The 27680-nt window shown below is 39.6% G+C and overlaps 1 protein-coding gene across 9 annotated transcripts in view; it reads right to left on the reverse strand.

Moving 5' to 3' along the window:
- FOXP2 (forkhead box P2) overlaps positions 1–27680 on the reverse strand; it is a 265428-nt gene that overhangs the window by 36877 nt on the left and 200871 nt on the right. For all 9 annotated transcript variants that reach the window (XM_088457697.1, XM_088457696.1, XM_088457695.1 and 6 more), the window contains exons 11-16: positions 25189–25390; positions 24825–24901; positions 24592–24693; positions 21912–22033; positions 19007–19076; positions 18037–18200 (exon numbers count right to left, since the gene is read on the reverse strand). In XM_088457697.1, coding sequence (XP_088313823.1) covers positions 18037–18200; positions 19007–19076; positions 21912–22033; positions 24592–24693; positions 24825–24901; positions 25189–25390 — 737 coding nt within the window. The remainder of the gene's footprint in view (positions 1–18036; positions 18201–19006; positions 19077–21911; positions 22034–24591; positions 24694–24824; positions 24902–25188; positions 25391–27680) is intronic.

The following is a 27680-nucleotide window of genomic DNA, read 5'->3' on the forward strand; positions in this document are numbered from 1 at the left end:
CCAAACAGTTGATTTGGCCACACCTAATGTTTTTGCTATCTCTCTGACGGGTTTGTTTTGATTTTTCAGCCTAATGATGGCTTGCTTCACTGATAGTGACAGCTCTTTGGATCTCATATTGAGAGTTGACAGCAACTGATTCCAAATGCAAATGTCACACCTAGAATCAACTCCAGACCTTTTTCCTGCTTAATTGATAATTAAATAACGAGGGAATAGCCCACACCTGTCCATGAAATAGCTTTTGAGTTGATAGTCCCATTACTTTTGGCCTCTTAAAAAGTGGGAGGCACATATAGAAACTGTTGTAATTCCTACACCGTTCACCCGATTTGGATGTAATTACCCTCAAATTAAATCTGAAAGTCTGCAGTTAAAGCACAGCTTGTTTGTTTCATTGCAAAACCATTGTGGTGGTGAATAAAGGCCAAAATCTAAAAATTCTGTCAATGTCCCAATATTTATGGACCTGACTGTATATTTTACATGTATGCAACATGGATATCATTCCATATGAATTAAGTACAGCTACATCATTGCTCTTTTTGTGGAAAAAACAACCCTGAATGTGACAGGCAAATTAAATTGTGTCCAGTTACTGTAATTTTTAAGGAAGTCTGTTTTAAAATCGATTACAATACAGCATGCATTTGCATTAATTTTGGAGTGTATATTTCCAGGAAAGCCACAGGGGAATCTGTCTTCATAAATAATAATGCAGCACATGAAGTGCCTTACCACTTTTATAGGTACGATATGGGCACTGTGTTTATGGTCCAATTTCTCTAATAAAGTCTTGCGTAGCACAAATAAAGGTTTACGCATTAACATACATACACAAAGCACTTCTAATTTTACTACCTAAAATGTTTTTATAAAGCGATGATGCTGATGGAAATTCAGCTTAAATTTAATTCCCTCTCTTATGGGCTCTATTTATTAACATTATTTTTACTAAAATAAAGTGATACAGGTTTTCACACCCTTTTCACATTATTTTAGTATCACCTATAGTTATTACAGGGCAATTGGAGTAGAATTCGTAAAATTCTACTCCAACCCCTAAGTATCACTTATTTTTAGTAATCAGATCGCATTTCCCATAATTGTAATGGGAAATGTGATCCGGCCAAAGTTACTAAAATAAATTGTAAAAAAATATTGGGGAAAGCCCTGTGAAAATAACGCCACATGGAGGTGGCGTTATCCAGGGTCTCCCCCAGTTACTGGCCTCCTAGTCTGCTCTAACGGGGAGAGCAGAGCCGGGAGTCAGCCCCAGTAATCAGCTGTGTGGTCTAAACAGACCGCAAGCTGATTACTGTAAAAAAAAAGAAAAAAAAAATGTCAAAAAAATCTTTTACTTACCTGACTCCAGGGACCGGTGATCCGGCCTCCGGTGAAGACTCCCCTCCGTTCAGCTGGTCTCCTATAGTGCACTGCGGCCTGGTCATCAGGTGATCGGGTCCCAGTGCAGTATGGGAGATCACCTGATCGGAGGCATGGAGAACATCACCAGAGGCCCGGAGCACGCAGGTAAGTGTAATTAAGGGAGAGTGGGGGTCACGGGGGGAAAGGGGGTCGCGGGGGGTCCGCAATTGCGGGGGCGGGGCTTAGCACCGGGGGGTAGCAGCGACGGTCAGTCGGCGCATGCGTGTGCACATTTTTCAAAAATACAGTGACTAGTGTGCGGAGGGGATTTGCAGGGACAGAGCTTTATCGCAAGCTCTGTCCCTGCAAGGGATATGTAGTAAATCCCTGTGATATTGGCTGAATTTGCAATGCGAATTCAGTCGATAATATCACACTACAATCTGCATTCAATATGCAGATTGTAGTAAATAGAGCCCTTAGGGGCCTATTCATCATCACTTATGTTTTACAAAAGCAGGTGAAAATTAAAATTTTCACATACTTTTGTATAAATTAAGTGTCAGGGCCATTCATCAAGTTCTGAAAAAAAAAAAAATATTCTGCGACTTGATGTTGTTACCGAACGTCAACCTGAGATGGCGTTCAGCCCTCGATAATCTTCACAGGCTGTGAAGAATTACATGGCAGTGGCACCAGTGGGATCTATTAAGATCCCTCCCTGCTGTGTCTGCACTGCAGAGCCTTGGGGCTGAGAGCTCCAGGTCACTGCAGACATGTGGCCCGGACTGACCCACAGAAGACAGGTGAGCCAGGGGGAGAGGATACGGCGAGGGATATCAGACACCCGCGGGGGGAGGGGGCCAGATCATACACCTGCGGGGGGAGGGGCCAGAATGGACACCCACGGGGGGGCGGATTGGACACCAGAGGACGTGGGGGCGAGGGGGTGAAAGACAGCAGGGAATAGAGAGGTGAGAGACATGCAGCAGTGAGGAAATTCTTGGATACCTCAGCTGCAGGGGAAGAGTATCACTTTTCCGAAAAGCTGACTCCGCAAAAAGAGCAGCTTTTCGGAAGTGATATTTTTGTTAGTGAGGCATGATGAATGCCTCCGAAACATTTTTTAAACTTGCAGTGAGTTTAAAACATAATTATCACTAGTGATAATTATCTCATTATGAATAGGCCCCTTAAAGTGGCTACACACCTGGGCGACATCCGCCGACCCAGGGATCTGCAGACGGAGCGGCAGATTGGTAAACCAAAACACTTACTAATACGCTAACATCACAACTGGATGGGCATTTAAATTTGCCCACCCAGTTAAGTTGTCAGCCACCAGCGGTCCCTGCAGCAAGTGTATGGGGGTTTGCAGGTCACATATACACACAGTGAGATGTGTCGACATATCTGCAAGATATAACGCTATCAGCTGTGCTGCAAAGCAGATGTGATATGTCTGTGAACAATGCCATTCACAGACATATTTTCTGTAGACACCTGCTGATGCACTAGCCTATTCATTGAAACGTGCGATATATATCGGTCAGAGGGCCTGATTCAGAGCCGGACGCTATTTGCACTCGCTCGTTTAGAAAAAGGGGCCGGCTATTTAAATTGAGCGCTTGCTCTTTGCGGTCTGTTGACGCCTCTATGTCTGAGCGACCGAACGAAACATGTGCTCACTATTTTGTAAAGACGCCCCCTGGCCGCTCGCATCCTACGTCATCTCCGCTATTTATTTGATTAATCGAGTACATCGAAAGGCGTCTGAACTGCTCGCATTGCTTGTGGTTGGATTTTCCTACCGCAATCATGCGAACAGTTCAGGCTAAGAAACAACCAAGTGACGTGGTCGATGACGCTGCTTAGTTAATTATGCACACCCTTAAAACGCCCGTTTTGACCGTTTGGCACACCTGCGTTCGGATCACCACTCCCCGTTTTCAAGCACCTTCCCCTGTTACCACCCACAAACGCCTCATCCTGTCACTCAAATTAGCAGGCACTCGCTATTTTGCGAGCGCTCGATTTCCACCCGCAATGACTGGTTGGCGCATGCGCATTACGACCCATACGCATGTGCAGATGTGCGAACATCGCTCGGAGCGGCCGCTTACGAGCGGCTCTGAATCAGGCCCAGTGTGTGCCCAGCATAAGTATGATAATTGGCTTTTAAAGTAAAGAAAACAGTTACTAAGTTTTCTGTTAAAAAGATTTATGGGGTTTTAATAAACAAATATGCAAATACGGCACTTCATAAGGAGTATAAATGTGCTATTTACACATACGCTTTGGTTAACTTTTGTGTATTGTACTTATGCTCTGTAATTCTGTTGTGTTTTTATGTTTACACTTGTACAGCTCCTTATAAAGGATAATAATAATAGTTCATGGAGGGTCCTGAATTATCAGACCTATTGCGATTAGCAGATGACTTTGCATACAAGCAGATATTTGTCATCCACCATTCAGATTTACAGGAATGCCAACTGTTTTTGGCAACACAGAGTCAGCAGGCGTTTATTCAGATATTGTGGGTTATGATGTAGCATGTTTAACTAGTATTACTTAGGGAGGCTTTTAAAACTCCTTGAGTAGTAATTTTGAAGTAATAAAATAAATGCTTGAATAAGCTTGTCCATTTACATTGCTACCTCAAAGAGACTACACATTACTGTAAGAAATAATAAGCAGTACAGCTTAGTAAATTGTTGGTGGTGTTGTTTAGCACTGCAGTCTTTCACAATTTAGTAAACTGACACCTTAACTGTAATAATTATTAGTGAAAGAAGCTTTTCTGAAACAATACCCAGTTCCGAGATACAGTATAATTCTATCACAATAAATGTGAATGAAGGTACTAGAACAGGGCAATTTTATTTAACTGTGATATGCGTTGATGAGCATACAGTATGTTGCAGAGAAATGTTTTAGCTAATGTGCTGATGATCTGCACATGATGGCACTCAGATTTCTGCAACAGGATTTAGTTAATTATCATTTATTTATGCTTATGGATTTTTTACGGACCATTCTATTTATTAGTATGCAATTTTTCCTGCTTAGTTTTTAAAGGGTGATCCATCCAGGGCCATAACTAGTGTAGAGCGACCTGTGCCACCGCACAGGGCACCGCAGGGCAGGGTGGGCGCAGTTCGAGCCTTTTAATTTTCTGTTTCTAATCATTCTCACTTGTAGCTTCCTCTTATTTTATCACCAGCATGTCCTGGCCTCCCCATCTTTTCCCTGGCCCTTCCCCATGAGGCAATGCCCCTTTTTCGGGTGCGTTTCGTCCCCATTTGAAAAATAGGAGGGCACCAATGCTCTTTCTGGCACAGGGCACATAAAAGGCAAGTTACGGCTCTGCACCCATCTAACATGGAGTGGAGGAAAACATTTTTTTTTATGATGCACGAAGCAAATCTAGGGATTATTATTATTATTAATTTTGAATGAAACATGTTTTGATAAAAGAGAGGGTCTGGAGAAGGCCCCAGTCATATACCAGTGACTGGCTTATTAACGTTCCAGACATCCACTACAATAAAGGCCTAACACCAGTCACAGGTCAAACGGTAATTATTTTTATCCCCAGCCTTTCACCTCATAGGGTGCTGAGAAGGACAAATGCCACTGGCCGGCTGTTTATTTATTTCTGTCATTGGCTCTGTTATTGCTGCTGGACCAGCTGATCTTGCTTACATAGCTGCATCTATGCTGTGTCCTCTCCTAGCAACACTGTCCATCTCTAACCATTCATCAGCATCACAGCTTTAATCATTATGCATTGCTCACCATCAGATTTTTTTTATTTCAATATCACCAGTTAGTAAACGGTCCCCGGAGACGTTGGCAGGAAATGCTCTATCTGCAGCGATGAGTGGTGATATGCGATAGCAGGTTTATGGCTGTTCAGTAAGAGGACACTTGAAAAGCCTTTGCCACTTCTTATACAGTTTGCTGGTAAGCAGGTGTCCAGGCAGCCAGTGACTATTAATTACTAAGTACTTACAGCTGGTTACTGTATTATCTCACAAAAACTATTGATAACTGGTTCACTGTTTATAATAATAAAAAAGCATACCAATAAATGGCAAAGTGTCATCAAGGTATTCTTATATACTAGGAATACTGTACTCAAATGAAATATTTACGCAATCAGAGTAGGGAATAAAGGATCACAAGGGGATGCACCATAGAAGTTGGTGACATGGCATGTTTTATATAATCATAATTTGTTTGTGTTATATAATGACAGAGCTGTGGATGAAATATACAGCACACAAAGGGGAAGATGTATCAAACCTTGGAGAGACATAAAGTGTAGAGAGATAAAGTACCAACCAATCAGCTGCTGTCATTTTTCTAGCTCAGCCTGTAAAATGACAGAAGCTGATTGGTTGGTACATCATCTCTCTTCACTTTATCATTCTCCAAGACTTTATACATATCCCCCAAAGTAATCTACCCATAGAACTTTTATCAAAGTCGCAAAAAAAGGCAAATGATTCAAGCAAAATTAATAAAGTTAACCACTTAACTGACACATTTTTTTTCCATAAACCGATCCAAATTGTCGAAATGACAAACTTTTTCGCCGATCTCGGCTTTTCGCTCCAAATTGAATATGGGCCTAAGTGTCATCTTACTTTACAACTGTTTCTTAAACTCCACCATTACAGTCCAGGTTTTAAAGATATCCATGCTTGAGTCCAGATGGTTAAATCAAATTGACTAAGGTACTAATTAAGGCACCTGTGCTTAAGCGTAGATATCCTTAAAACCTGATCTGTAATGGAAAACTCTGCTTTACAAGTAACTGTGTTTTGCTAGAAACTAATTACAATAGTGATTTAATGATAGTATTTTCTTTTATAATATCAATGTCATAAAAAGAGCTTACAATGATGTTTACAGAGGGGATAGCTGTTATGCTTGCATCATTTGTGCGAGTAATAGTTTGCACATAGGGGGTGATTCAGCAAGGATCGCAATTGCAAAGCTGCACGCAAGCTATAGATACAGTATATGATATACAGTATGCACGCAGACAGCTTTGCAATTACATTCTTCCTATTATGCAAATGCAGTAGGAGGCGTATGACACCCCCTGCTGCATTTGCGAGCCCAGCACTGCGACGCATCGCCCCTTAAATGCCTCTCCCTGTCAATCACTCGCAGAATGGGTTCTGCGAGCGCGCAGATTCCTGCTGAATCAGGCCCAGAGTCTAATTTTTGCTCTTAATAAATGGCTCAATATGGTATTACTTTATTTGTTTGACTTTGTAGATTGTTGGTTTCATTCTTCTGACTAATAGGTCAAATGAACCAAGTATTTGAGAATTAACTGTTGTCTGGGCCGCCATCAGGGGGAGACTGCCGGGGGCCCACAATTTCTGATGGCAACCCTGACTGCTGTACAAGGCTCAGTGCACAATGAGCACACACTTTATTGTTAATCAATACAACAGGTAGGAAAGCATTAACTTATTAAGTAGACACAATTATACTAATTAAAATACAAAACTGTATTTACTTAGTATTTGTTATAACACATTCGTTCAGTTATAATTTATAAAGTGAAAGACGCAGGGTTTCTAGAACAAGGGGATGTCAAAAAACCTTGAAAGAAGAGTGAACAATGTTCTGGTTATTACATGATGGGAACAGTGGTATAACTAAGGGGGGTCAAGCAGGGCATGTGCCCTGGGAGCCATTGGACTGGCAGTCCAGGACACCGTGGTCAGTGTAGTGGTGACCCGACGGAGTTCGGTCAGCACTACACAGTAAGTAACAAACAGTAAGTAACAAACTGCCGCATGCCAGTGGCTGTGTGTTTGTTTTAATTAGCTGCCAATGAGAGTCAGACAGACTCTCATTGACTGCTTCGCCCACTGCCAAAGCTCAATCATGAGCTCCATCTTCTGGCTCCCGCAGTGGGTAATGGGAGAGACGTCATGATGTCTCTCCCATAATGCAGAGCGGGCAGGCCCAGGTGGACGGAGATGTAGATGGCGGCGGGAGCAGGAGCCAGAGCGGGGATTCAGGTAAGTGTTTTTTTTCCTTTTTTTTACATGTGCGTTTGTCTGCACTGCTGGAGGAGGGGGGGCACTGAAACGGGGGGAACCACTACCGGGGGCACTACTTGGGGGGGACTTCTACTGGGGGCACTGCATCGGGGGGGGACTACAAGGGAGGGGACCACTATTGGGGGCAATACTGGGGAGAGGACTACTACTGGGGGAACTGCATCGGGGGACCACTACTGAGGGCAATACTGGTGGGGACTACTACTGGGGGCACTGCAACGGGGGACCACTGCATAGGGGGGAACTACTACTGGGGGCACTATATAAAGCGTGATACATAGGGGGGCACTGCATAGGGGGGGCTACTACTGAGGGAACTATATAAGGGACACTGCATAGGGGGGACCACTACTGGGGGCACTGCATAGGGGGGACTATTAATGGGGGCACTATATAAGGGGCTTACTACTTGGGCACTGCACAGGGGGGACCACTACTAGGGGCACTGTATAAGGGGCACTGCATAGGGGGGATCACTACTGGGGGCCTGCATAAGGGTGACCACTACTGGGGGCACTGTATAAGGGGTACTACTAGGGGCCTGCATAAGGGGGACCACTCCTGGGGCACTGCATAGGGGGGACCACTACTGGGGACACTGAATAGGGAGGACCACTACAGGCGGTACTGTATAAGGAGCACTGCATAGGGGGATCACTATATAAAGTGCACTGTATAAAGGGCACTGTATAAAGGGCACTACTGTAGGTCTGCATAAGGGGACCATTCATGGGGGCACTGCATAGGGAGGATCACTACTGGGGGTCTGCATAAGGGGGACCACTACCGGGGGCACTGCAAAGGGGGGACTGCATTAAGGTGCATATGGAATGGAAAGGACTGTTCCCAGAGTGACAAGAAAGTGGTGTGTCATGTTGACATGCCCCATTTTTCAGTGACCATGTCCCTTGTGACCACGCCCCTTTTTGGCGCGCGCACATAGGGTGGGGGCTCTAGTTACGCCACTGGATGGGCATAAGAATTTGGACATTTTGGCCCTTATTCAGAGTCAGTCTTAAACGTAATCGCATCTCTGCGACTTATTCACAGTCAGTCGCGTCAGCAAATTTGGAGCTGTAGTTTCCTTGGCTACCACTCCCTCCCTTCGTAGTACCTGGTTGAGATGAGACTGGATTAAGACTGGAGGCATTGCTTCACTGACAGTGTAGAAAATACTAATATTCGCAACAGAATAATATAGAAATAGAAACACAATAACATTAATTAATATATATATCGGACGCAGTCAGCATCACATCACAATGGCTTCACAACCATCACTATCAAATTTACACTTACACCTTGGTCAGTGCTGAGGCAAGTCAGACAGGATTGTGCATTTCAGAATTTTCAGTAATCATTTTAAGGGGCCTATCCATTGGCAGATGTATTTCTAAGCGATGAAAGACAAAAGATATCCCATGAAAATTCTGGTGGCTCTGCTGAACGATATCTGTAATGTACATGATAGATTTTTGCAAATGACGAACGATGAACGATATCACATGACATCATTCAGGGAGTGGATTTTTTTCTCTGCACCGCTCTGTAGCTGCTGCTAATATCTTTCGTCGTTCATCGTTTACTGCATATAAACTGCACGATATTGCTAATATCGTACAGCTATATGCGATAATTGACCAACATATTGGAGAGATGATAGATGCGATTTATTGGCCTCGGGAGTGAGCATCTGTCATCGTTCAGGGCCTATCCATTAACAGAATACAATCGTTCATTTTATCTGCTAATGGATATGCACCTTTAGTCTTAAATTTGCCATTAGACACGCACACCACGCACCTATTGTTTCTTTGCTGTGACTGCATGCACACTGCAGTCGCAATCAAGCCTCAGTCCCAGACCCCTAGTTGCAGCAAATCTGGGACCAAAAAAAATAAGAATCAGATTCCAAAAAGTCTTTGAGGGGGTGATAAGAAAGGAATATGGACCTCATTCAAAGGCGGTCGCACGGAGCGATTGGACGTAGCGAGCGATGTTTTTTTCAACTGCGTATGCATGTACCTGGCAGTGCGCGTGCGCAAGCCTGTCTTCCCGACCGCAATCCTCTTGCTCGCTAGTCACTACAAGGTCGTAGCTGTGATTGACATTTCGTGCCATTCGTGGGTGTTGACAGGGGAACGTGTGGTGTTGCGCATGCAGGCGTGGTTGACCTTAAAAATGGCGTTTTAAGGGCATGCATATATTACTGAGCGAGTCATCACACACGTCATCTCGTTGCAATAACGCTACTGCTCGCAGAGCTAAGGGTAGCCCAGGGTCTACCTTAAGCATTGCGAGTGCTGGCGATGGTTACTGCCTCAACCGATGTTTGTAGGCAATTGACAATGTAACAGGTGTTAATCGTGCTGACGTAGGTTGCCGCCTGCGACCGACTCTGAATTAGGCCGTAGAGATAGGAGGTGTACTTTCATTGTTGTGGGTGTTTCCGCACTTACGATGTGCTTTGCAACTGAGCGCTCGTTTTGCATATTCTCGGTCACTTTGGGTGCGACCGATCGCTCCGGAGCGACCGCCTATGAATGAAGTCCTATATGCTTTGTTTGATACAGGAACTGTAATTTAGACTAAAAGACGAGGACTGCAGACAATTTTAAAGCTACAGGGACCAGCATAGGTTTCTTTGTACAACTCAGGGACTTGTCGAAGAACCTGAACTTTTGAGGAGATAGGGTCCTTCATTCAGATTTAAACAATTTTCACAAGGACCTTGTGAGGAGTACATATTATTTATGAGTTGTGAGTGTGAATTATTGAAAGAAAGGTCTCAAATGGTAAATTAATTTAAAATTCAATGATGGAAGATAGAGACAAAAGTTCCATCAGTATCAGTAATGAGCTTCATGTGATGGCTACAAGCTTCAGGGTGCTGCAGCATGTCATGGCAAAATAATTAAGCAGGTGAGCAGAGATGACAGTGAGCAGGGGCAGTGTATAAAGAGAAAGGACACTCTAATGGACTGAGTGTAGGGACCAAGGTACAGAGTGATAAATTTAGCTTCTTTTGAGATGAAGTCTACACCACATTTCGACGCAGAACTGTTCAGTCCATGTTCAATAATTGAAGATAGCAACTGTGCATGGTGTGTAACAGAGCACTGAATTTACACTTGTAAGTAGTGGTAGTCTCCCAATTTGTTGTAAGGGTTCACAATTTATGTTGTTAACTTTTTTTTAATATAGTAATTATATAATTAATCAAATATCATAACTAATAAAAGTAATTCATGTTAAATGTTTACCTATATGGTAGAGCACATCATCCTTGGTGAAATGGAAATAAGAGTGTTTTACATTTAGCTTTTAGCATGAACTTTTTACATATGGTATTTGGCAAGTAGTGTGTGCATAAGACATTTATAAATCTACACTATACAAGCTATTGTATCAGTAATTTATTTTAATGAAACTTGATTCCAATATATCATTTCTTTTACACTTTTTTGTACTTTCAGTTTTTACGGCATTTTATGATTTGTGCTTATAGAAAGCATTAACGTGCCTAGATGTCGTATATGTGAAAACGAACACAAATGTGGCTGCCTCATGCCACTGCATGGTACATACCCTAATGCTCGGGAAACAGGAACTTCTGCTGGAATTGATCACTTTCCTTGTTTTAGTGTGAAATGCTCTCAAGAGCTTATATCTGTCTTCTTTCTACTCAAGGTTTTATTACTTCTTTTGTAATATTTAACACATCTAAAGACACCTTCAGAAGACAAATCTTTAATTGTAAGGATTTAATGGACTACGACGACATATAATACCCACTGTATCTAGTTTGTCGTGTGCAAATGTAATAATAAATGAATTACAGGGACTGACTTACATTTAGATAGCAAAGGTTAAATGTATGATCATACAATGGATTTTAGATCTTCTTCAATTTTTTTCCATGTATTAGCAATATGAGCCAGTGGGACTTGATTGTGCCATAAAAAAACAATATTTCCTTATGGGCCTTCATAGGAAATATCCCCAGAAATAAGATCTGTTATTTTGTTAGACATGTTATACATTAAATGGGCAAATAATAGGCTCACACGTTAATTATTTGTCCACACAAAAGGTAAAACAAGTCTACTTCCCTATACACTCTAATTGCTGCCCTCTGAAGCTCAGTGGCCTTCAGTGCCCAACTTCAGCCAAACAATTTTAGCATTCATACTTACAGTACTTAATAATATATCTTTGCTGTTGTACAAAACACTGACAACTGACCAAAACTAGTCGCAGGTGATTTAACATTTAATCCCAACATTCAGGATATTGTAATATAAATCAAGCTGGGCAGAGACTTGTTAATGAAATTAGACAGTTTAGTTATTTTACATCAAACTGGTTCTAAATTTCTGTGTGTGGCTCTCAGTCCAGTTAAACAATAGCCATATATTTAATCAGGCTGAATGGGAAATTAATTCAGCTGATGACTGCATTGGTAGGTGTACAGTTATAGGAATATAGGAAACATGCTTATCATTTATACATGTGAATATTGGCCTCAGATGTGAAAGTTCAGTGGTTATACAGAATGACTACATAGTAACTTGTGTGGCCAGCACCATTATCATTAACTCATTACAAGGCTGTTTTGGTTTAACTTTTTCCTATGATACAATGATACAAATATGGGTAAGTAATACAATTATATAGATATGAAATGATAATGTAATTATTAAGTTTTGTTTAGGTTATCAATTTCTCATTATTCCATACTAGAAAGGTCAATAACTGGAGACCCATTTGAAATGTAGGTATCAGGTAAAAGTGATAAGGATACATTTAGTTCTCAGTGTACTTACAGTAGGACTGTTAACAAATAGTTTCTTATTTACATACTGGTTGGTTTATATTTCTTTAAATGCTATTGTTTGGTGCAAAAATATTCATATCTTTTATAATAAAATATCAAAAATGTAAATATAATTATTCTTTTTTAATAGCTTTAAGCTGTGGATGGTAGAAACTAACACTATTAAATAGCTGGGCATAGATGATTTTAAATAAAAAATCTTACATCATCTCATTATTATGATGAATCCTAAAAACAATATCTCCAAGGTCCACGTTGTACAATTTAGTAAACAGGAAAGTACCACATTTGACATCACTGATTAAGGCAAAGCATTTCTAACGCTTCATACACATTTCTGAAATCCACAATACATCAATTTTTAATAATTCCACTCTCTCAGCTCCATTAAAAAGATGGTAGGGGAAAGATTTTAGAGTAATTAATGATATAGTTAGCTGCTAAATATTAATAGGAATCGTAGTTCTGCATAAAATATAACATATAAACCTTGCCAATACAGACACATCAGTAATTAAAGTTGAATATGTAATTATGCTGATTTATAAGACAGGGAAAAAGTTACACTTTTCTAGGCTCTATGTAAACCGTGGGTAATAGTTAAAGTTGTATTTTATGGTTTTAATAAAAGGGCAATGCACTTAATTTAGTGCAAGTTCAGAGCTGGTTTGAAGATCGTAATCAGTCAGATAATGACTATGTACATTCCGGGATACTTTTATGGATATTGGCTCAATAAGGAGGATTTTCTGCTTTTGCATTAGTCACAGTTATAGCAGCAGGACGTTAATAAATATAATGTGTCTTTTCATGATCAAATGTAGATATCCTGCACATGGGATTTTAGCAAAACTGAAATGTACTGTATATAATTTGTAATAGACTATAAACAGAAATGTAGTTAGCAAAACAAGCAGCATTTTAGATTCTCAGTAATGTTCACAATAGATTATATTTTAAGTAAAATGAAATGTTACAGACTTAAAATGCATATCAAATAATAGCTAGGGTATCTCTGAGGGGAGTGATTCTTTATCATCATCTAAAGGTCACATAAGCTTATTGGCAGTATCCAAGAGACATAAATAATATAATAATATGTTTATTTAATATACAAACATTAAATGAGGTTGAAGGCCATCCTCCTGTAGCAATTTAGTCTTACAATGCATGTTACCTAAACACATTTTGCATATGAAACGTTAGTTTAGAATGCACTCTAATTCATTGCTTGACTGCACGATGGTTGGCAGCAAGTATATTTGACAGAAGTTATAATAACACCTAAAAGAATATTTAGAATTACTATACTCATTAATTTCAGCTTGGAAGATATAGGAGATGGGCAAGCATACAAGTGGGGAGGAGAAAAGACTAGCACTGAACCAGTGCTATAGCATTTGTAAATGGTAAACACCACAAATTAATCTTATCTGTCTGTCTATATATCTTCTATAATACTTATAAATACTGTAAGAACGTCTATTTGTTAGTCTGATTATGATAAACTACGCAACCAATGCACTGATTCTGATGGGGTTTTTACAATTATGTCAGTGATTTTAACAAGCAGGTTTTAGGCTAAGGATCATCACGATCGGTCATCAAGGGGCTGTGGGTGGGGTTCTGTGGGGTGGGATCCAGTGTACTGCTCTCTGCAAGTCTAAATTATGTTCATCCCTATGCTTCGAAGAGGAGCTTTTGCTGTGAGCAGTGAAAGGAGTCCAGAGCCTGCCGTAAAGAGGGCAGCTGTCACCTGAGGAGACCCATTACAAAAGTGCTGGTGTACCTGGTGTTCAAGGACCACTTATGTGCAGTGATCAGTGGAGCTCCTTGTCATCTGGGGAGGCTGCAGCACTGTCCCCAGTGACGAGTATACTGTAGGGCAGTCAATGAAGAGAACAGAGGGGCTGGCTCAGTACAAGTCCCTCAAGGTGGTTCAGGTGAAGAAGGCAGGGCTGGTGTCCAAGTGGCAGAGATAACCAGAGTGCAGCCCACTGAGGGAGGGAGCCAGCTGCTTAGAGATAGATAGATCATCGTCTTCCACCCGAGGGGAGCTGGGGTACTGCAGCTTCTACATATCTTATAAATGAGAACGTCTGTTTGTTTGTCTGATTGCGATAAACTCTGGAACCACTTAACCGATTGTAATGTGTTTTTCACCATTGTGTAGGTAATTATGCGTAATTTTCCCAGGCAGGTTTTAGACTGAGTATCATCACGATCGGTGGTCAGGGGGCTGTGGTCGGGGCTCTATCTATGGGGAGGGGTCCAGTGCACTGCTCTCTGCAAGTCTAAATTATTTTCAGCCCTATACTCCAAAGAGGAAATATTGCTGTGAGCAGTTAGAGGAGTTCAGAGCCTGCAGTAAAAAGGACAGCTGCTATAAAATCTCTGGTATACCTGCTGTTCAGGGACCCATTATATGCGGTGATTGGTGGAGCCTGTAGCACTGTCCTCAATTACAAGAATACAGGAGGGCAGTCACTGAAAAGAACAGAGGGGCCGGCTCAGTAAAATTCCCTGGAGGTGGTTTCTGTGCAGGAGGCGCGGCTCAGTACAATGGAGCTGGTGTCCAATTGGCAGAGATCACCAGAGTGCAGCCCACTGAGGGAGGGAGATGGCTGCCTAGGGAGAGACGGATCACTGACTTCCGCCCGAGTACTGGGTACTGCAGCTAGTAGTATATATATGTAAAAGGTATTTTTGATGTGATCACTGCAAGACTAAAATGCTTAAAAATAAACTTTGCATAGTATTAGAATATACATTTAACGTTTGCAGTCTGTGGACTGCCCATATTTCTTGCCCCTGCATCCTTGTTTTGACTGTGTATAAAGTTTTGTTTGTGTCACGTGGCTCAACATGTTGTCAATTAAACATTTCTTTCATTCAGTTTACTGTGATAAAAAAACAGAATGCTTTATTAAACGCTACAGAACAATGTGAATTGGTTTAAGAATTGTAAAATTATGTTATGTATCTGATTAGTACACTAACCATTTAAGATATACTGTATGTAGAAAACCCACAGATATAGCATCTGTTATTTTTGGATATGCTTTAAATCCCATATGCAATATGAACATGTACAAACCATAACCTATTATGATAATCAAATGCACACCATGATCCCAACTATTCACATAAATATTGGTATTTTGTCAGTAACTGCACCATATTGTTTCAAACCAAAAAATAACTAGCCAAATTGCATCTCTGGCATCCTCCTCCTAGCTACTGGCAACATAAAAACAACACAACTGCCAAGTTTACTTCGCAGAAAGATGGATTAAGTAAATTCAAACGGGATGTAGTTAGGATACCGGCATGCACTATCCCGCCAACCGATATCCCGTCAGCCACATCCTGACATGGGACTAAAGATAGGAGTCAAAATCCAGACGCCTATCATTAGCCCCACTACTAAGTCCCGGCACTCCATTCAAACAATAGTGTAGGGCAAATAGCATTATCAATGTGGGTGAACTTTTTTTACCTGCAAATTTTGTGAGATCCTAGGTAACATGCAAGTTGTCTGCATTCTATAATTATACCAGATTTACTAGTTTGGACCAGAAATTTGCTAGTTTTTATTTTTTGGGGTAAAGTACAGGGTACGTCACTATGAATTGCTATTTTTAAACTTAAGAGTACTTATGAACCTTAGCTTCCCTGCAAGCAGAGGGATAGCGTGAAGTCATAGCGCCTGCAGCATGCTATTGCTACACGACCCCCTCCCTCCCTTCCTCTACTGAATTTCGCTAAAGTGGTCATTGGCCACATCTGCCAAATCAGGAGCTCAAACCTACCAATTGTTCTCCACCTGTCAGGACATGCCATGGATAAAATAAAGGCATGCATGTTTATGCAAACTAGTGCCAGCAGCAGCTGCAGAGGGCAGTGGCTTCCCTCCCCATGGTGTCATCGGTGCAGGGAAGGACATTGTTTCGCGCTTTGCCAAAAGGGGGCGTGACCCCATGGGAAGGGGTGTGACCTCATTGATAGGGGGTCCTGTTATCACTGGGAGGCCGGGGGGGTGCCGGAGGTGCGTGCAGTGCCGGCCGGCTCCCACACAGTGTCAGGAGCCAAGTGCTGCACTTAAATATATAGTGCAGCACCCGACTCCTGTCACTGAGGGGGAGTCTGCATCTTGGTGTCACCCCTGAGTGGGTGACACCCAGGTGTGCCTCCCCCCCCCCTTGTGATGCCACTGGCAGAAGGCACTTGTTCAGAAGTAAAGATAGTCACAGGTGGAGAGACGGGCAAGAGAACTGGAGGCAGAAAGGGAGGTGGGTGAGGACAGGAGGTGGGTGAGGAGGCATGCTAGTAGATGGAAGAGGACTGGGGGTGGGCAAGGACTAGAGGCAGGTGAAGGGGCAAGTGGGCAGACGGGAGTGGACTGGAGGCAGGTTTCGGTGGGAGGGCTGGTAGGCAGGAGAGGACTGGAGTGAGTGAGGACATGTGCAGGTAGTTGGGAGAGGACTGGATGGTGGCAGGGAGACGGGCAAGGAGGCATGTTGGTAGGCAGGAGAGGACTGGGGGCAGGCAACTAGGTGGTGAGTTGAGCTTGTGAATGTAAAGTGAAAAAAAACTAACCGAGTGTTAATAATAATTATTAATAATTATTGTAATTATAATAAACTGTTGGCAGCCCTACTTCCCTCTTACTTTCTCTCCCTCTCACCCCTCTTTTCTGTCTTTCTCTTCTCCCCTATTTTTTCTCCTTTTACTTAGAGTGCCAGAGCTGCAGGGACCTCCCTCACAGCTCCCGCTGCTAAATTCCACCAGTAGGCTAACGCCGATAACATATCTCTCTCCCCCCACCCCGCTTGTGGCCACAAGCATCCCCCTCCCCCACTCATGGCTGTAGCCTCTCCCTCCCAAAACAATGAACAGAGGTCCAGCCCGTAGGAGGGCCCATGGCCATGCCTACCTGCTCCCCAGCGCAGTCCACCTCTGCTGTCTGGATCCAGGGCGGTCACTTAGGTGTTGCACTGTGCAGGAGCAGAGGAGTAGGCAATCAGGGAGCCCTGGCTGCCAGAACGAAGCAGAAAGAAGTGTACCTGGAGCCAGCACCCAGGAGTCTATATTCAATTAAACAACTGCTGGAGTTAGACTCCAGCCACAGCCAGCGCCCTCTGATCTGTCCGGTGCCTGGAGCTCGCACTCCACAGGAACCGCCCTCCCTATGCCCCTGCCTGCAAGTATGTATTATCCATTGCTATTCAAATAAGGGAGATATAGACATATCTGCACATATAGTCTAAAACCAAATCTGGTCTCCATCATTGTGCTTTGGACAGAGGGCATTAAAGGCAATTAAACAGGATTGGTGTACCTTAGTGGGTCTGATAAAGACCTAATTTTTATTGTATTTCTATGGTTCACTTTTTGAGCAGTGATCAGAAAAATCATTGTATGGTAAAAGAATAAGCAATCAGATCTACTTGTCTAAGTCTGTGAAATTTTGGACAATTTTACATAAAGAACATTATTGTTTCATTTTGTCACGTTCTAGAGAGAAACCATGTAACCAGAGCTTAGATTACATATTCAAGTCCAATGCACCTGCTGTTTTATGCAGCAAATACTGTAGAATGGACATGGATATTGGCCACAGCTGTCCTTCTAAAACTTGTAAAATTAATTGTGTGCATATATGAATAATTTTTTTTTTTAGCAGTAGAGCAAAACAAAGTTAGCACTTTTAAGCAACTGATGATATGCACTTACATGTGTGGCTGTGGGGAGCAGCCAGGACTGCTGTTTCCATTGCTGTCAATGTGATCCAGGGAACCATTGAGGTCTTCGTGTACCGCCTGTAGTAAGCCAGTAGATGCATTGTTTATCAAACCTGTGTTACTCAGCAAAGGTAAACTGCTTTCTGCCAGAGCAGCCTAGAAGGAAATAAAAGACAATCTGATGATTATTTGTAGAGCATAAATGTTTGTACTGTATACAAGGATGGGGAACCGAGGTTTATTCACTGCCTCTCTAATGATGTTTAGTCAGAAGCAGCTAGTGCATTACCCTTTGCTATTATATTATAAATTATATAATGGTTAAAATAATGAGTACAGTGTACTGAATTTTTTATGGGCATTAATGTATACAATATCAATGAGGTTATGACAAATGTGTCTCAGCTGAGAAAGTTCATATAAGTTAACTTCTAAAATATCTGGGTATCACTTCTAACACTGAATATCATTACGATTGATTAACTGAAGAATTCAGAAGATGCTTCAGATTTTCATTGTAAGATCCCTGTAACTACAGTAACAAGGGTAATTCTGTACACTTATTTTATTCTGTTTTACAGCTACCTGACAAGTTCAATACAAGTAGTACTCTTATTAGAACTGTCTTTTCAATCTGTCTACATTACTTAGAAAAAATGTATGTATACTCCTAGCATACTGCACTGACCCTCACACTGGAACTGGATTGGTTAATTCATAAATAAACATATTTATACAAGCAGTCATTTACTTTGAAAGAATATGTTCCAGGACTTGCCACATGGTGTCATTCTTGCCACTTCACATTAAAAGCAATAAGCATTACAGCCAGAAAATCTACCATTTCTAAGCTATACAACTATGTTTTTTTTTTTACTATTAAAGAAAAGTACTAACACATTTTTTTTACTAAAACAAAAAGTGATTGCTAGAAGAAAAATAAGTCCACTTTACCAACCTACCTGTAAACTTGCATTAAGAGCTGCTCCGTAGCCTAAACTGGTAGGTATGTTTTTTACTAATGTCGGACTACTGCAAATAAACACAAGATTAAAATAAGGATAGGACTTACTTATTTTATAGGTAGGTAACATTTGTTTTTGTAAACAAAAGCTACTGTACCACAAAAAAAATCTTAATTCCCCAAATCAAGCACTCATTAATATATTCACTACAATGAGATTTGTCTTGAATTCAAAAAAGGTTATAATACAAATAAAGAAAAAACCATGAGGATTAATTTACTATGACGTTGAAGTAAAAGTCATGATATTGTAGTTTTGGTTGCTGTGCAAATGACACAAGCTTATCATGAAGCTTAAATGACATTTAAATTTAGCGTCCCAACCTTAGTATAAATGAAATGAGTGTAGAGCATTGAATATAACATACCTAGCAAGCAGTATTGTTAGCCCTCCTGATTAGCTTTCACACGTACTTTGAAAATTATTTCAACAAAGGTTTCACATTCCAATCTTTTGCACTGATAAATGAGTTGTAAAAACTTAAGCTTATCTTTCATGCACATTTTGTGCCCTTTTATTATGTTTATTACTGTTTATTACTGCTTCTACAAAATGTAGACAAAGGCCGGCCATGGAGAAATCACGCATTTCTCTAACAGCGTCTAGGGTTACTCTTAATAACACTGCCGCCATATCCAGTTATGGTGGCAGAACATGATGGGCACTTACAAAAGCGTTGAAAAGCTCAGCTCTTTCTCTCTTATTAAGTTACACACAGCACCATGCAGACATCTGGGGATGGAGCCATGGTTACTTACATGACTACCTCCTTCGGATGTCCACGCAAACCTGCATATGCACAAAAAACAAGCAGGCTTCTATTGCCTGCATAGACTGCAGCCCCTAGAAGTCAGACAGAGCTGTCTTTAGAGTAGTGGAGTGGCTATAAAATGGGTGTGCCCTCTATGCTAATTGCAGTCCAGACCGGCAGTCCCAGAGGAGAAAAAAATTCCCCCTGGGATAGGCTTTCCATCATATGATTAGCAGGGAGTGCTTCCAATGGGAAGTCACTGCCAGGCTGTCCCTGGGGTGGCAGATTTTACTGGGAGGGGGCTGCAGTCCTGCAGCCCCAAGGAAAATTCAGACACTCAGTAGCTCTCTTTTTAATACATTTCAGCAATAAACTGCAGGTTTCTTAGCACTGAGATAAGCGATATGATAATAGTTATCTAACAATATCTCTTCTGATTCTCTATGATGCGCTGTTAACATTTATTGAAGTGATATATTTAAAATACAACAGTTATGTTATGACCAGCATCAAAAGAGGTTATTTCATAATAGGTGTGTAATATTTGATGCTTAAAGTTGACAGCTCCCAATGTGTACAATTGTAACAGCAGCAGTGTTATGGACAGCTAACCCTATATGCAATCTGCTGGTAAAGATGGGCAACACTGAGTATATTCCGAGCACACATATAAAGTATATCCACATAACAAATAGTCATATATCTACCAGTATATATTGGATCTGATAACATGTATTTACATGCTCAGATCCAATAATATAAAAATATTACCTAAACTCTACACTTTGTTATGTTTTTAAGAAATGTGTATTGTTTAATTATATACATTATTACATTTATTTTATTCCATTTCTGCTGGCATTTTATGGCTAATGCCAGGAAATCTAGTATGAAAATGAGAGAGAAGAGACAGCTCAAGCAGCACTGAAGTAGATTAAAAGAGAGAAAATGGCAGCTGGAATTGTACTTTGGATAGTGGAGAGAAAGCATCTTTTCAACGATATCACCACATGCTCACCTGTTAATGCTTTATCTATTGATCCCTATAGACTACTGCACTATGTATATCCACAGGACTTAAAGCTACATTACAGTTCTAAAGAGGTGAATGATTGCAGAAGTTGGGTGTGAGCAGGAAGACAAAGCAGAGCCAAAAAGACCATGATTACAGCCTCTGATTGGTCTACCTGCTTACACACCTCCTTTATAGCATCACTCCACCTCACTTCTCCACCAGGGCTGTTAGGTAAACAATGAAGATCTGGGGAAAACTGTAGTATGTATCAGGACCCTGGACTAGGGGGGAGACTCAATTAGCATGAAGCTATAAGCATAATAGATGGACAATTGACAAAAGAAAATTGAACAAGATCTAAATTCTCATGTCCATCCTTCGCCACCCTTTTAATTAAAATGCCTTTGCACTTACAGTCATTCCATAGGATCAGTAATCCCAATGTAAACCAACATTCACCATTCATTAAGTGCAGCAGAGCTCAGGGGGGTCAAAACTGCCTCTGTGCATGAACTAACTTGATTATTATTCAAAAGGTTTATATAATCAAATCCTACATTAGATACAAATACATTTAGATTTATTAAAATATTATTTCTGATTATCATCAATGATAAATGGGTTACAGATTTTTATTTGGGATGTGTTCTGTATATAATATAAAAATGTTTCTTTTATCATGTGTGTTAGTTGGATGAATTTAATACTAAAAACAATGTATCTTTAGCCATATTTAAAAATGATGACAAGTTTAAAGAAATGGCAAAAGATGTTCCACTAATCTTGCATTTCTACAAACATGATGTCATCATAGAGGTTTCGGTGAGATCTCGCTGTGGAAAAAAACACGCTACTGTGACATCTAAAACTGGAATCTGTATAAACTAGAAAGTATTAATTTATCATTATTTCCCTGTCAATTGATTGTCAATGTTTAGATCACTGTCAACATTACTAAATCAGACCACTCTACATTTGACCCCTGTGGAGAAGTGATGTCACTTCACTTCCACTAAACACTGTTGGGAAAGAGCAATAGATATTTATCATATTACACAAACATAATGGGAACATACCCAGTAATTTTTTGCGACCTTCTTTTCTGATATTCTGCTTCATCTACTGTCCATACAGCCCCTTTAACATTTTCCACTCGAACAAAACATTTGTGCAGGCTAAGATTGTGACGAACAGCATTCTAAAAAAGACATGTAATAGGAAAGCGCACTTCAGTGAAATAGTCCACAGTTTGTTAATTCAGATGCCATGAATTAAAAATAGACATTTCAGTTTTGTTATAACATGAACAGAACTAAAAAAATAAAAAAGGCTATCTTGAACTCTGTTATATGAACCTTTCTAGCTATTTTAATAATAGCTATGTCAGAACCTTCCTTTCACTGAGCTGGTCTAAATTGCAATATCTGTACAAATTACAGTATCTTTGAAATGCCAGAACAATTAGGTCACCTCAGCTCTGTCCCTGATCAAGCACTCAGGGACAGATGAAATGTCCAAAGGTACCAGTCCTGCTTGAGGTATTAACATGCTAAAAAGGCTACAAGTGACAAGTGCTAATTTTACACAAAGCTTTATGCAAATAAGCTGAAAGGTATTCTTTTCATCCCACAATAATGAAATGACACAGTTTGTTTATTCAGTATTATTTGATGCCATTTTTTAGTTACAGTTTAATGTTTTCTGACTACTGGCTCATTTGAGCAGTGAGTGTGTTATACAGACATACTGTATACTGTAGTTAAAAATATTCATATACACACACCTTCATTCACCTTGCATTGTTATCCTTTAACAATAACAATAATCATAATTATTGTAATGAACATTATTATTAGAACATAAGTGTGTGAGTATATATTATATTTTGATGATATTCTGTACATAATTATTCAAGCACTGTTTACTTTAGCGCTTACAATGAGAATATTGGTGCGCAAGCACCCAAAACAGTATAATATAATAATAAAATCTTAAATTTCTGCCAAAAAAAGACATCATAACTATAATAACAAGCAGTTTACTTAATCAGCATTTTAGTAAAACAGTAGGTAGTAGAAACATATCGATCTGTTAACCTTATCAGTTGTATGTGGACAGAAGCATCAATCTAAATCAATGCTCTATCTTGAAGGGGTTAAACACAGTTGAAACGTTTACTGAGAAGATCGTTAATCTGACATATTTTTATTCGGATTCTTCTGCCCGTATACTATCAAGTCAATTCGGTAATGACCTAATTCTTATTTCTTGAATATAAAACAAAGTAATTTTGATAAAGATTTCTTTTTATTTGCACAAAGACAAGCTTCTGGCTTGCTTTAAGAGGAGAATTCTTAAAAAAAAAAAAGAAAGAAAAAAAAAAAAAAGCATAAGCAGATCTAGCATCTGACCTGAAATCCAAGGATTTGATTGATCTTAATGCCCATGGCTCGGAATATGATAATTTTAATATTAATGAGCAAATGAGCAGTTTTATTATGCATGCGATATAGTTAGAACTAATAAGCTGTTCAGAATGAGTTTTGCTGGATCCCCGAGCTGTGGAGATGAGACCGAGCTAAGATATTAAATCACCTTTCATTTCTTTTTAAATTTCTTTCAGTAAATCAAATGACAGAAAATTCGGTACAATCTCTAATGAGTAACAAAAGAAAATGCAAATCTTCAACATAAATATTACCTATTGAAAAAGTCGTTAAGTAGATTCTATGCAGGTTGGGGTCGTTATTTTTCACTCAACAAAATGTCTATCCCTTAGCAGTGCGTAAATAAAACAATTGCATCTTTTCGCTGTACCTCACAGCAGCTAATAACTTCTAAACATTTTGTAAATGAAAAGCATTATAAACCTTTCACACCCATATATCTGTAATCGCCTGCCAAATTCATTTGCATTTTAAATCCAAATTAATTCACTTTAGCATATCTCACAGTTGAAAATTCTTAGTATGCTGATGAGTGCTTTGCTGCCTCTGTTCTCCTCAGCTACAAACATTCTCCTCTTTTGTATGAAATGGCTTGTGGCTAATTGATGTTTCTGACTGATTTTTGAAATGAAAATAAAACAGTTCACTTAGACTGTGCTGAGTACTCTTATCTACCCAGACATTGCTCTCTACCAGATATAGATGGACACAAGTAACGTTTTTAGCACCCTGTAGAATCCAGACAATGAGGTTGTTTGGACAGGGATATAGATGAACCCTTTTGTCTAAGTAAATAAATGGCATTTATGTTCTGACAGGATAATATTCACTTTACTTCCTTTTTAGTTCCAGCTGAGTAGCCCCGGTCCTCACTATAGTGGCAGATTCAGTCTGTATGATGAGCTATGATGTGTACAAAAGACACAGATCGAGACGAAACCTACAGCCTCCATTTGTTGCACAAGGCAAACAGACATTTTTCAAACTAATTAGCCAATAATATGCAAGAGAAAAAGTAATATAGTGCGACTAACAAAGGTGTTGATGATTGAGTGCTCACACTGTAATTAGTGTGTCAGGCCCTCATTTCTCTGCCAAGCCTCTGCTATTAATTGCACCAAATTAGAAAACGATATCAGAGGCAAAATTATTCTTTCACTTGTCATTTTGAGAGAGAGAATTCATTCCATTCAAGAGGCAGGTTAAAAAGAGGGGACGCAGATACTAATCTGCTTATGTCATGGAAATAAATGGTCCTTGTGCTATCAGCAAGTATGTGAGCCATCTAAAGCTGTTTGAAAGTAGTTACCTTCCAAGTTGCTGCATTACGCCTGAAGTAAGCAAACGTCCGTGTAAACCAGCTGTAAATTTCATTAAGTGTTAACTGCCTGTCATTTGATTCCATGATAGCCTGAAATGAGACAAGATGCATAGTGACATTAAAAAGACTTACTAACTAGAGCAGATGTCAATTGAAGCCTGTGTCATCTTGCACTATTAATGCATGCTCATGTAATAAAACTTTCATTTACTCATACCTACCTGTCTTATGAGAGTTGCATAAGTGAACGGAGGACGGACGTCTGCATTTTTGTAAAACTCGTAATTTGGGGCAATTTCTGTAAAACATGAAGCCATTGTTAGTCCAAGCATAAGTAAAATGAATAATAAAAGGCAAATCAAGTTTTATTTTTAACAACTGTGCTATGTAAACTTCAACAAATACGCAATCGCATGAGAGCTAGGAAAAAAATGTTTATCCTGGTTTTCTGAATTCACAATTTCAACCCGTTTAAGTAATACTTTCCCAAGTCTACAATTAAAAAAAATGTATAGACGGTTTCTGAGTACTTGGTGCATATGTAATACCCACATTCAGTGCTGAAAAAAAACATGATTAGTCTACCTGAGGACATGGGAATGTTGTACTTGTCAGAATGTCGTCTTCGAATGGCCCCAACATTGGGTACACTGGCTGGAGTGATTACAGAGGGTCCCTGGGTAATTGGAGTGACAGGTGCTGTCGGTGTGGTTGGGGTTTGAGGTAAGCTTTGAGGGGATGTGTCCAACATGTTTTTAGACATGGTGACACTAGACACCAGGTTTAGCTGAAAGACACATAAATAGGACCAACAAAATAAAAAATAAACTTATGTAAAGGTTCACAAGCAAGAAGGACTTTCATATTTATTTAGCATGCAGAGTGGCACCTTAGTGCTGTGCATAGCAAGAACATATTCCAAATCATTAGAAGATAACATTTTATTATGTGAACTCCAATTAGAAAACACAGGAGAGATTATATAGATTATATAATAATCCTCTTAAACATTACTTTGGTCAAATATGTAAGAGGGAACTCAACTTTACAGACTGCGTCTTAGAAAGTATGTATATTCTGATTAGTGAATTATTTAAACTTAAAACAAAATAAATAAATACATTTATATATATATATATATATATATAATGGAGACAAAACTAAAATATCTTAAATAAGTTCATATTTCAAGCCTGCCATAGTGTTTGTTCATAGTCCTAAATCTCGGATGAGAAGCTCCAACCAGCTGGAAAATCTTACACTGACCTTTAGTCTCCTTGCTAATTTGGTGGAATGGTAATGACATTACTACATATTCAAACAAAATTGTCTTAATTGCAAATTAGCCAGAGGAGGCTGAAATTTTTCAAATTAAATCTGATTGGAAATAGGGAGAGGGAAATGGTATTTCCTTACTAACAATCATTTGTGGCATGTGTTAACAAATATAATGAAATGTCAAGTTTGCCAATTCCTCTGGAAGGATCATTTTCAATTTGTGATTACAGTGTCACTTATTGCTGATGTACCCTGGAAAGTTGGTGTCAGAGCAGAGAATAGGAAAATAGGTGCGAATATATGCAATCTGTTCTAAAATGTGTCCTCTATTAATCCCCATAGCGAACCACTGTTCCTCATTATAAAAAAAACCCTCATCACCTCTACCACACCTCTCTGGCCATAAATAGCATCCAATTAGCAAAATTTAGAAGTAGTGAAACACTTGCAATGATTACAACCATAATTTGAATGGTATTCATCAGAGATAATGTGCGGGTAATTTGATTCATAGCCCTACTTAACCCCTTCACGCTTCTCCAGAAAAGGAAGTGTTAAAATACCTAGCTAGATGCTTGTAATAATTATTTGTCTGCACACTGTATTAGCCTTTCACCTAAACATATAAAAATAATCAGCTTTTGTATGGAATTTAGCAACACCTGCCCTTTAAAATCCCAAACATTCTTTTTTGATACAAACATATTTTTAATAGGGAGAAATGGTGTGTACGGCATTGATTGATCTTTCTTTGTGGATTTGTTTTACACATTTAGTCAGTGGAGAGATTTGTTAGGGAAACAAAAATTAACATATGCCAGCTAATTGTTCCTCTTTCTTGGGAAGCAGCCAGAAGAAGCACATTAGCAGTCTAATAATAACGACTGGCACCCTGAAGGCATCCCCAAGTGCATCTGTTCCCAATAAACCACAAACTGTTATTCAGCTCCCACTCAAAGTCAGCAGCGTAAAATGGGAATTCTTTGTTACGTATAAAAAAGGCTGAGATGATATTAGTAAATGCTATGCTTCGTGTATTTAAAAAAAAAATGAGTGTGCTTGTTCATTTTGTGAATAGTACAACATCTTTGACAGCCTCTAGAACTATAGACTACATTACACATTATACCTGTATATTTAGTATATAGTTCTAGAAAAGACCAAATGTACTATATGATAAGGTCTCCTCCTATCTGACATATTAAAACAAGATGGAAATTACATTTTCTCCTATTTTAGCAAGGTTAGTTTTAGCAGTACTAATAGACACAATGTGTTTTTTTTTAATTAAAAGTCAGTGTTCATGGATACATTGAGGGACATTTACAAATGTGAATAATTAATTCAATAAAATGGACAATTAATACCAGCTTTTATTCTGTACAACAAACGTAGCTTGCATCACTCAGTAATGTCAGCAGGGGCAGGACTTGGCAATATGACATTCTACTTGACATTTTAAAAAATGCCCAGTTAAACTTGTCATTGACATACATGCTTACAAGGCACATGTTTTGTGGTAATCTATAAAAACTGATGTTACAGGTTTATACATGTGGATTATTATTGCAGTTAATTGTCATTGCTATTTTTTTTACATTTACAGGTACTTTTTGTAATTTATTATGTATTTTACAAATGCCCACCCGTGTGCCTATTTTGCAAAGCAAAGTATGAGTTATTCTATAAACAAACACAAAAAGGCTCCTTCACCTATATAAATATAAATAAAATGTGCTTTGCGTTTTTTGATCTTAGATTCATGACCATGTGAGTGCCGTACTAATGCAGTAATGCTT

The sequence above is a fragment of the Taudactylus pleione genome, unplaced genomic scaffold (genome assembly GCF_031769625.1).
Source record: "Taudactylus pleione unplaced genomic scaffold, aTauple2 ptg000041l, whole genome shotgun sequence".
NCBI classification, from domain to species: domain Eukaryota; kingdom Metazoa; phylum Chordata; class Amphibia; order Anura; family Myobatrachidae; genus Taudactylus; species Taudactylus pleione.